The following is an 11,800-nucleotide window of genomic DNA, read 5'->3' as shown; positions in this document are numbered from 1 at the left end:
TGTGTCCCACTTGTTGTTGATTCTTCACAAAAAAATACAGTTTTATATCTTTATGTTTGAAGCCTGAAATGTGGCAAAAGGTCGCAAAGTTCAAGGGGGCCGAATACTTTCGCAAGGCACTGTATATATATATATATATATATATATATATATATATATAAAAAATAAATAAAAGCTCGCACAAGCTTTTTCAGTATATACAGTGGGGCAAAAAAGTATTTAGTCAGCCACCAATTGATTGGGAGAATGTCATATGGTCAGATGAAACCAAAATAGAACTTTTTGGTAAAAACTCAACTCGTCGTGTTTGGAGGACAAGGAATGCTGAGTTGCATCCAAAGAACACCATACCTACTGTGAAGCATGGGGGTGGAAACATCATGCTTTGGGGCTGTTTTTCTGCAAAGGGACCAGGACGACTGATCTGTGTAAAGGAAAGAATGAATGGGGCCATGTATCGTGAGATTTTGAGTGAAAACCTCCTTCCATCAGCAAGGGCATTGAAGATGAAACATGGCTGGGTCTTTCAGCATGACAATGATCCCAAACACACCGCCCGGGCAACGAAGGAGTGGCTTCGTAAGAAGCATTTCAAGGTCCTGGAGTGGCCTAGCTAGTCTCCAGATCTCAACCCCATAGAAAATCTTTGGAGGGAGTTGAAAGTCTGTGTTGCCCAGCAACAGCCCCAAAACATCACTGCTCTAGAGGAGATCTGCATGGAGGAATGGGCCAAAATACCAGCAACGGTGTGTGAAAACCTTGTGAAGACTTACAGAAAACGTTTGACCTCTTTTATATACCCTTTGTTGGCAATGACAATGTATTGAGATTTTTGTTATTGACCAAATACTTATTTTCCACCATAATTTGCAAATAAATGCATAAAAAATCCTACAATGTGATTTTCTGGATTTTTTTTCTCATTTTGTCTGTCATAGTTGAAGTGTACCTATGATGAAAGTACAGGCCTCATCTTTTTAAGTGGGAGAACTTGCACAATTGGTGGCTGACCAAATACTTTTTTGCCCCACTGTATATTTTATACGAGATTCTTCAAAGTAGCCACCCTTTGCTTTGATGACATCTGTGCACACTTGGCATTCTCTCAACCAGCTTCATGAGGTAGTCACCTGGAATGCCACTCCCAATCTAATTCAAGAGCTTGAGAAAAAAATCTCCAAGAAAAAAAAAAAAGAAAAAAAAGGGAGAAAATTCCCAAATCCAGATGCGAAAAGCTAATACAGACATACCAAAGACGTAATTACCGCCAAAGCGGCTCCTACAAAGTTGACTCCGGGGGTGAATACTTATGTACATTTTATATTTCTATATTTTATTTTCAATACATTTGAAAACATGTCTAAAAACATGCTTTCACTGTCATTATCGGGTATTGTGTGTAGATGGTTGAAAAAAAATAATATTTGATCAATTAAATGTGGAATAAGTCAAGGGGTATGAATACTTTCCAAAGGCACAGTATCACAGATGCATTGAGATTACAATGAGAATGAAATCGTCTTCGGTTCATGTACGCACAATGGCCTGTCAAAGGGCTGTAACAAGACCATCACAGATGCCTTGGAAGTGGACAGTGCAACAAAACTGCTGAAGCACATATTGGGCTAAATATACACCAAAAATTGTGAGGCAAATAGGAATAGGAAGGTAAATTATATTCTATTGTGTTCACTGTGACTGGAAAAACATCAAGTTAGGTGTAGGCCTATATACTATATTTTTGCCTGAAGGTATTACGTAAACAAAATCTATAGGGTTCAAATTGTTTAGCCTTTAAAACCAATATACTGCACCTGGTATGTAGACATAGAACAGGAAATGAGTAGTCTTTTCATATCCACACAAATGGAGGGGGGCGCTCCCAAAGGGATCAGTGACTCTTACAATGTGTTGAACTGGTTAGTCTTGTATGTTACCCTGTGTTACTCATAACTCACCTTTGCTGCTGTGTACAGAAACTCCATCAAAATCCAACCGCGTTTTCACGCCACTTAATCTTTAGCGACCGAAAAGTAAAAAATAACCGTACACCTTTTTTCAACCTCGTCTCATATCGGTCAGTTGCCCAAGTCACATGACAATGGGCAGTGCATCGCGGCAGGAAAAGGACATCACCCAGTTTCACATTGACAGACCCTTCCAAATAGGATTATCTCAACTCCCCTTAAAAACACACAGCACACTGACACAGACACACACTCCCTTTCCCCTAGCATACAAGTATGTGTACACTCGTTTGAAAAGTGAATTATTAACTAAGAAGGGCAAGGATGTGAGGAAAATGGCCAATGAAAGCTTCAGCTATAGCAAACAGACTTATCTTTTGTGACAATGAGTCATCTGCAGCCATTAAGTTGTAAACACATACATTGGATAGCAACTAGTGCATGTAGTGACAACCGTCTGTGAATCCACTGTGTAAGAGATTGTTAAGAAGCTTCATAGCTGCCAACAGTCTGCCTGAGATAGTTCAATCTAACTGCACTGGGCAAAATCTGATTCCCCAACAGACTGTATTCAAATCCCAGCCCTCAACAAGCGATTTGTTTTTGGAATGGAAAAGGTTTGGAGAGCTCAGATTTGCCAAGGTTAAATTAAATGTCAGTGAAATGTCACAAAAACAGTAAATGCTTCACTCTAACCAGAAATAGGGTAGATAACTGTAGGCCATAATAATCTATTACCATAATACCATTAGATACACATCCATATCACATTACAGTACATACAGTCGTGGCCAAAAGTTTTGAGAATGACAGAAATATTAATTCAAAGTTTGCTGCTTCAGTGTCTTTAGATGTCAGATGTTACTATGGAATACTGAAGTATAATTACAAGCATTTCATAAGTGTCAAAGGCTTTTATTGACAATTACATGAAGTTAATTGTCAATAAAGACCTCTGCAATCCGCCCTTGCATGCTGTCAATTAACTTCTGGGCCACATCCTGACTGATGGCAGCCCATTCTTGCATATTCAATGCTTGGAGTTTGTCAGAATTTGTGGGGTTTTGTTTTGTCCACCCGCCACAAGTTCTCTATGGGATTATGCTCTGGGTAGTTTCCTGGCCATGGACCCAAAATACTGACGTTTTGTTCCCCGAGCCACTTAGTTATCACTTTTGCATTATGGCAAGGTGCTCCATCATGCTGGAAAAGGCATTGTTTGTCACCAAACTGTTCCTGGATGGTTGGGAGAAGTTGCTCTCGGAGGATGTGTTGGTTCCATTCTTTATTCATGGCTGTGTTCTTAGGCAACATTGTGAGTGAGCCCACTCCCTTGCCTGAGAAACAACCCCACACATGAATGGTCTCAGGATGCTTTACTGTTGACATGACACAGGACTGATGGTAGCGCTCACCTTGTCTTCTCCGGACAAGCTTTTTTCCAGATGCCCCAAACAATCAATGGGGATTCATCAGAGAAAATGACTTTACCCCAGTCCTCAGCAGTCCAATCCCTGTACCTTTTGCAGAATATCAGTCTGTCCCTGATGTTTTTCCTGGAGAGAAGTGGCTTCTTTGCTGCCCTTCTTGACACCAGGCCATCCCCCCAAAAAGTATTTACCTCACTGTGCATGCAGATACACCTGCCTGCCGCCATTCCTGAGCAAGCTCTGTACTGGTGGTGCCTCGATCGCGCAGCTGAATCAACTTTAGGAGACGGTCCTGGCGCTTGCTGGACTATCATGGGCGCACTGAAGCCTTCTTCACAACAATTGAACCGCTCTCCTTCTTGATGATCCGATAAATGGATGATTTAGGTGCAATCTTACTGGCAGCAATATCCTTGCCTGTGAAGCCCTTTTTGTGCAAAGCAATGATGGACAGCACGTGTTTCCTTGCAGGTAACCATGTTTGACAAAGGAAGAACAATGATTCCAAGCACCACCCTCCTTTTGAAGCTTCCAGTCTGTTATTCGAACTCAATCAGCATGACAGAATGATCTCCAGCCTTGTCCTCGTCAACACTCACACCTGTGTTAACGAGATAATCACTGACATGTCAGCTGGTCATTTTGTGGCAGGGCTGAAATGCAATGGAAATGTTTTTTTTGGGGGGGGGGGGGGGGGGATTCAGTTCATTTGTATGGCAAAGAAGGACTTGGCAATTAATTACAATTCATCTGATCACTCTTCATAATATTCTGGAGCATATGCAAATTGCCATCATAGAAACTGAAGCAGAGACTTAGTGTGAAAATTAGTGTGTGTGTCATTCTCAGAACTTTTGGCCACGACTGTACAACTATTTTTTCTCTATTTTTTCAAACGTATGGGCGATTCACAATGCACAGTAAATATATACACTACTGGTCAAAAGTTTTAGAACACCTACTCATTCAAAGGTGTTTCTTTATTTTTTTTTACTATTTTCTACATTGTATAATAATAGTGAAGACATCAAAACTATGAAAAAACAAATGGAATCATGTAGTAAACTAAAAAAGGTCTTAAATCAAAATATATTTTATATTTGAGATTCTTCAAATAGCCACCGTTTGCCTTGATGACAGCTTAGCACACTCTTGGCATTCTCTCAACCAGCTTGAGGTAGTCACCTGGAATGCATTTCAATTAACAGGTGTGCCTTCTTAAAAGTTGTGTTGTAATAAGGTAGGTGGGGTATACAGAAGATAATCTTTTACCAAATAGGGCTAAGTCCATATTATGAAAAGAACAGCTCAAATTAACAAAGAGAAATGACAGCCCATCATTACTTTAAGACATGTTGGTCAGTCAATATGGAACATTTCAAGAACTTTAAAAGTTTCTTCAAGTGCAGTTGCAAAAACCATCAAACTCTATGCTGAAACTGGCTCTCATGAGGACCGCCACAGGAATGGAAGACCCAGAGTTTCCTAAGTACATTCAAGTTACCAGCCTCAGAAATTGCAGCCAAAATAAATGCTACAGAGTTCAAGTAACAAACATCTCAACATCAACTGTTCAGATGAGACTGCATGAGTCAGGCCTTCATGGTTGAATTGCTGCAAAGAAACCACTACTAAAGTACACCAATAAGAAGAGACCTGCTTGGGTCAAGAAACACGAGCACTGTACATTTGACCGGTGAAAATTTGTCCTTTGGTCTGGAGTACAAATTGGAGATTTTTGGTTCCAACCACCGCGTCTTTGTCAGACGTGGTGTGGGCGAATGGATGATGCCGCATGTGTATTTCCCACCGTAAAGCATGGAGGAGGTGGTGTTATGGTGAGGTCGTGCTTTGCTGGTGACACTGTCTGTGATTTATTTAGAATTCAAGGCACACTTAACCAGCATGGCTACCACAGCATTCTGCAGCAGTACACTATCCCATCTGGTTTGGGCTTAGTGGGACTAGCATTTGTTTTTCAACAGGACAATGACCCAACACACCTCCAGACAGTATAAGGGCTATTTTGTCAAGGAGAGTAATGGAGCTCTGCATCAGATGACCTGGCCCCACAATCACCCGATCTCAACCAATTGAGACGGTTTGGGATGAGTCGGACCGCATAGTGAAGGAAAAGTAGCCAACAAGTGCTCAGCATATGTGCAAACTCCTTCAAGACTGTTGAAAAAGCATTCCAGGTGAAGCTGGTTGAGGGAATGCCAAGAGTGTGCAAAGCTGTCATCAAGGCAAAGGGTGGCAACTTTGAAGAATCTCAAATATATTTTGATTTGCTTAACACTTTTTTTGGTTACGATATAATGCCATATGTGTTATTTCATAGTTTTGATGTCTTCACTATTAGTCTACAACGTAGAACATTTAAAAAAATAAAGAAAAAACCTCAAGTAGGTGTGTCCAAACTTTTGACTGGTACTGTAAATGTTTTATGTTTCATTTAAAAAAGCATTGTTGTACAATTAAAAAGGTCAAATACACTACATTTCAAACAGTCAGCAATAATATGATGAATTCAGGGCTGGTGAAAGATATACCTAGGCTAAATATTAGCCTTCCACAAGGATAAGACCCACTAAAAATGTAATTATTCTATCAAAATGATTACTGAAGTCGGTCTATGAAAATGCCCTTTATTGTTACAAATGTAAATAGAACCATGCATAATGCAACCTCACTAACGATGACTAACTTCTTGTAGCAGGCATTAGGCTATAGAACATTTACACAGGTCTCATCAACAACCTCAAGACCATGTGCTAGTGATAAATCAGCTAACCCTTATATTACTTATACTTGGATCGATTTGCTAGCTAACAAGGTTGAACAGTTGAATTGTTATGAAGACACCTTTCTGTTTGTCTCTAACTGTTTGACAAGCATGTTGGCCTGTCCACTTTGTTCAGATGTTGAAATTAAGTGGCCTACCTTATTTCGCAGAATGAGAATGAGTTGCGAATTCTTTATATCAATGTGTTTTATGCTTACTGCACATTTATAAAAAACAGACTAGACAGCTAATATAACAGTCTTTGGCTAAAATGCTGCTTGCGTTACTTGGTACCCCAATCCCAGCACACCTCAAACTGAACATTAATTTTCCAGATTCAATGTTTATTGATACTCTCGCTTTAGTAGTGTCTGCACGCAATTTGAGTAGTTGAGACATAAAATGGGTATCGTTAGAAAAGTTAACTTCTCCTCTATTGAAGTAAAATAATGTAATTTGTGTGTCCATATGACTGATTCTGTTGGACAAAACCTCAAATTCAAATAGAGATGTGATCTCTCAACTTTGTTGGCGTGTGAGGAATGGGGACGGGCTTGGTGTGTGAGTAACCATAGAGAAAGAGGTGTAGCGAGAGATTTCACTCTGGCTAAAAATCTGTCCAAAATAAGGCCAATGCGTTTCTAAGGGTTTACTTTGGACCTAATCCTGTCGCCTGCCTTCCCGCCTTTGGGACAACGACTTGCATGGTTTAGGGCGGAGACATGCATCTCATTATTACATACAGATCCCTCATGTAAATGGGAAGGTGCACACACAACAGAAGAGGAGACTGACTATACCAGAACAAGCGGACAGAAACACTCATAAAAGGGAACTGGAATGTAGTTTTAGCCATTGACCTAGGTCCAAGGCCATCTGGCTTCTCAGCCTGAACCACCTAGATGCTTTACCACTGGGCTTCTAACAGTACTGTACGGATGCCAATGAGTTGGTTGGAGTGTCCATTCTGGCCAGCATAAACTGGGCACCAGAAAGGCCTGGAAATACAACAAGATATTTTGATCCTAGTACAGCCACATTTCTAAATACACGCTGACGAAAACATTCTTGGTTCCCCAACCCCGCCTGAAACGGGAGTATAAGGGTATCAGGCAGTTCTCAAAAGGTGCCCAAGGGAAACCGTTTAAAAAACACTTAATGTTACAGTTCAGAAGTCACAATTTATTTTAAAAAATCCTTAAATCTGTCAGGAGCCAGAGGATTTAATCCCTTAGTGAAGGTATGGATTTGTACATACCCTGCTCTGAGAGGAATGGCACAATCCCAAATATACACTCCCATGCCTAAACACAGTGAACTGGAGAGGCTGATGAAGCAGAACTTGAGCATAGAGAGAACATGTGTCACGAGTAAAAATACACAAGGGTGTTTGGCAATCACAGCTGAAAGCCTTTCTGGCAGAGAACCACTGCAATTTGATAAATATATTAGATTAGTTCAGCAAAAATGAATAAAAGTCAGGAGCAATAACATCCCTGAACGTAGACATGCATTTCCTACTGTTGTCAATGAGTCGATTACACGTCTCTTGCTTTGAATTCGTTTGTGTTATGCGGTAGACGTTAGTTAGGATGACCTAATTGGGCGGACTAAATTAATTTAGCGTGAATGGACTTACGTTGTGGATGACTGATTCCATGGCGTCGGTGACATTGCTGGGTGTGTTGGGGTTGCTCATGGCTCCTCTTCTCTGTGGGATGGATGCAAGTGCTGTGGCTCTGTCTGGAGAGCTAACAGGGTAAAGGGAGAGATGTGGCTTTAGCCCTTTTCTTTCTCACCTGGACTCAGACAGCTTTTGGGCAGCATAACCTGGGAAACACAGAAAGGTAGACGGGTTTAAAGATTGAATCTTAAAATGGTGAAACCGCCAGGTCCGTTTGGATGCTCCTCACCTCAGTTTAGCCAACAAAACCAAAACATTGACAAAGGGGAAATGGAGCCTCTGTTCGCCCCCAGAGCCTAACGCAGATACCATATTTTTCCCCCAGTTTTACAGTGCCTTCAGGAAGTATTCAGACTCCTTGACTTTTTAACATTTTGTTACATTACAACCTTATTCTGAAAATGGATTAATACCCCATAACAAAGCAAAAACAGGCTTCCTGACATTTTTGCTAATTTATTTAAAAAAAAGTTTATATTACATTTTCATAAGTATTCAGACCTTTACTCAGAACTTAGTTGAAGCACCTTTGACAGCGATTATAGCATCAAGTCTTCTTGGGTATGATGCTAGAAGCTTGGCACACCAGTATTTGGGGAGTTTCCAACATTTCCTGTCAGGTTGGATGGGGAGCATTGCAGCACATATATTTTCAAGTCTCTCCAGAGATGTTCGATCGTGTTCAAGTCCGGGCTCTGGCTGGGTGCCACTCAAGGACATTGAGACTTGTCCCGAAGCCCCTCCTGCGTTGTCTTGGCTGTGTGCTTAGGGTCATGGTCCTGTTGGAAGGTGAACCTTCACCCCAGTCCAAGGTCCTGAGCACTCTGGAGCAGGTTTTCAAGGATATCTGTACTTTACTCTGTTCATCTTTCCCTCGATCCTGACAAGTCTCCCAGTCCCTGCCGCTGAAAAACATAACCATAGCATGATGCTACCACCACGCTTCACCGTAGGTTTCCGCCAGACGTGACGCTTAGCATTCAGACCAAAGAGTTGATTCTTGGTTTCATCAGACCAGAGAATCTTGTTTCTCATGGTCTGAGAGCCATTTGGCAAACTCCAAGCGGGCTGTCATGTACCTTTTACAGAGAAGTGGCTTCCGTCTGCTCACTCTACCATAAAGGCCTGCTTGGTGGAGTGCTGCAGAGATGGTTGTCCTTCTGGAAGGTTCTCCCACCTCCACAGAAGAACTCTAGAGCTCTGTCAAAGTGACCATTGTGTTCTTGGTCACCTCCCTGACCAAGGCCCTTCTCCCCTGATCGCTCAGTTTGGCTGAGTGGCCAGCTCTAGGAAGAGTCTTGTTGGTTCCAAACCTCTTCCATTGAAGAATGATGGAGGCCACTGTGTTATTGGAGACCTTCAAAGCTGCAGAAATGTTTTGGTACCCTTCCACAGATCTGTTTCTCGACACAATCCTGTCTCGGAGCTCTACTGACAATTCCTTGGACTTAATTTGCTCTGACATACCCTGTCAACTGTGGAACCTTATATGTGTGTGCCTTTCCAAATGTCCAATCAATTGAAATTACCACAGGTGGACTCCAATCAAGTTGTCGAAACATCTCAAGGATGATCAATGGAAACAGGATGCACCGGAGCTCAATTTCAAGTCTTATAGCGAAGAGTCTGAACAGCTATGATTTTTGACAAATATATTTGCAAACATTTCTAAAAAAAATCTGTTTTCGCTTTATTATAGGCTAGCGTGAAGATTGCCGAAAAAATATATACAGTTGAAGTCGGAAGTTTACATACACTTAGGTTGGAGTCATTAGCAAATTTTTCAACCACTCCACAAATTGCTTGTTAACAAACTATAGTTTTGGCAAGTTGGTTAGGGCATCTACTTTGTGCATGACACGTCATTTTTCCAACAATTGTTTACAGACAGATTATTTCACTGTATCACAATTCCAGTGGGTCAGAAATTTACATACACTAAGTTGACTGTGCCTTTAAACAGCTTGGAAAATTCCAGAAAATTATGTCATGGCTTTAGAAGCTTCTGATATGCTAATTGACATCATTCCTGTCAATTGGAGGTGTACCTGTAGTTGTCTTTCAAGGCCTACCTTTAAAAACTCACTGCCTCTTTGCTTGACATCATGGGAAAACCAAAAGAAATCAGCCAAGATCTCAGGAAAAAAAATTGGACCTCCACAAGTCTGGTTCATCCTTGGGAGCAATTTCCAAACGCCTGAAGGTACCACGTTCATCTGTACAAACAAAAGCACCCAAGTATAAATACCATGGGACCACGCAGCCATCATACCGCTCAGGAAGGAGATGCGTTCTGTCTCCTAGAGATGAACGTACTTTGGTGCGAAAAGTGCAAATCAATCCCAGAACAGCAGCAAAGAACCTTGTGAAGATGCCGGAGGAAACGGGTGCAAAAGTATCTGTAGCCAGGGTAAAACGAGTCCCATATCGACATAACCTGAAAGGCCGCTCAGCAAGGAAGAAGCCACTGCTCCAAAACCGCCGTAAAAAAAAGCCAGACTATGGTTTGCAACTGCACATGGGGACAAAGATTGTACTTTTTGGAGAATTGTCCTCTGGTCTGATGAAACAAAAATAGAACTGTTTGGCCATAATGACCATTGTTATTTTAGGAGGAAAAAGGGGGAAGCTTGCAAGCCGAAGAACACGTTCCCAACCGTGAAGCACGGGGGTGGCAGCATCATGTTGAGGGGGTGCTTTGCTGCAGGAGGGACTGGTGCACTTCACAAAATAGAAGGCATCATGAGGTAGGAAAATTATGTGGATATATTGAAGCAACATCTCAAGACATCAGTCAAGAAGTTAAAGCTTGGTTGCAAATGGGTCTTCCAAATGGACAATGACCCCAAGCATACTTCCAAAGTTGTGGCAAAATAGCTTAAGGACAATGTCCAGGTATTGGAGTGACTATCACAAAGCCCTGACCTCAATCCTATAGAAAATGCGTGGGCAGAAATGAAAAAGTGTGTGCGAGCAAGGAGGCCTACAAACCTGACTCAGTTACACCAGCTCTGTCAGGAGGAATGGGCCAAAATTCACCCAACTTATTGTGGGAAGCTTGTGGAAGGCTACCTGAAACGTTTGACCCATGTTAAACAATTTACAGGCAATGCTACCAAATACTAATTGAGTGTATGTAAACTTCTGACCCACTGGGAATGTGATGAAAGAAATAAAAGCTGAAATAAATCATTCTCTCTACTATTATTCTGACATTTCACATTCTTAAAATAAAGTGGTGATCCTAACTGACCTAAGACAGGGAATTTGTACTAGGATTAAAATGTCAGGAATTGTGAAAAACTGAGTTTAAATGTATTTGGCTAAGTTGTATGTAAACTTCTGACTTCAACTGAATTTATTCCATTTTAGAATAAGGCTATAATGTAACAAAATGTAGAAAAAGTAAAAAGGGTCTGATTACTTTCCGAAGGCACTGTATGTTAAAACATTTTTTTTTATCAGACTGTCTCCACAGCGACTTACATTTTGTGCATTCATCTTAAAATAGCTAGGTGAGACAACTACAAAGTAGTACATTTAAATCGGCAAATTCTTGCCGAAACGCATCACATTTATGCAGAAACAGAGTTCGCCCTTTTCCTTATTCTCCCGGTTAGTCACCAGATGAAGTATCCTGGGGTAAGGAATGTTTTTACTTATCAGCAATGTCAGTCCTAAACTCAGGAGTAATCTTGTTTGCAAAACCCATAGGTCGTGGCAGCATCCTTCCTTCTTTGGTTAGGATAGGAAAATGGTAATTCCTCTGATTCCCTCAGGCTGAGGTTGTCTGAGCTACTGCTAATAGCGGCACAGGGCTCTAACTATGATTTGTCCACCTCCCAATGTCATTATCACTACAGTCTGATAAGGGCCAGATAAGGGCTTGCTACTGTGGAGGAGGATGTGATAAGTGGTGGCACGTGGCTGGAGC

General features: G+C 41.3%; 1 protein-coding gene across 2 annotated transcripts in view; it reads right to left on the bottom strand.

Annotated features, from left to right (window-relative positions):
• LOC139420480 (anion exchange protein 2-like) overlaps positions 1-11,800 on the bottom strand; it is a 73,799-nt gene that overhangs the window by 44,912 nt on the left and 17,087 nt on the right. The window contains exon 2 of one of the 2 annotated variants that reach the window (XM_071170673.1): positions 7,822-8,012. In XM_071170673.1, the coding sequence (XP_071026774.1) occupies positions 7,822-7,881 (60 nt within the window). In that variant the 5' untranslated portion in view covers positions 7,882-8,012. Of the gene's footprint in view, positions 1-1,958; positions 2,206-7,821; positions 8,013-11,800 lie in introns of those variants that run through there. The other variant, XM_071170675.1, reaches the window with a different exon arrangement.

Source organism: Oncorhynchus clarkii, chromosome 11, assembly GCF_045791955.1.
Source record: "Oncorhynchus clarkii lewisi isolate Uvic-CL-2024 chromosome 11, UVic_Ocla_1.0, whole genome shotgun sequence".
Lineage (NCBI taxonomy): Eukaryota > Metazoa > Chordata > Actinopteri > Salmoniformes > Salmonidae > Oncorhynchus > Oncorhynchus clarkii.
The sequence above is the reverse complement of the archived record's forward strand: the minus strand, read 5'-3'. Positions and strand labels throughout refer to the sequence as shown.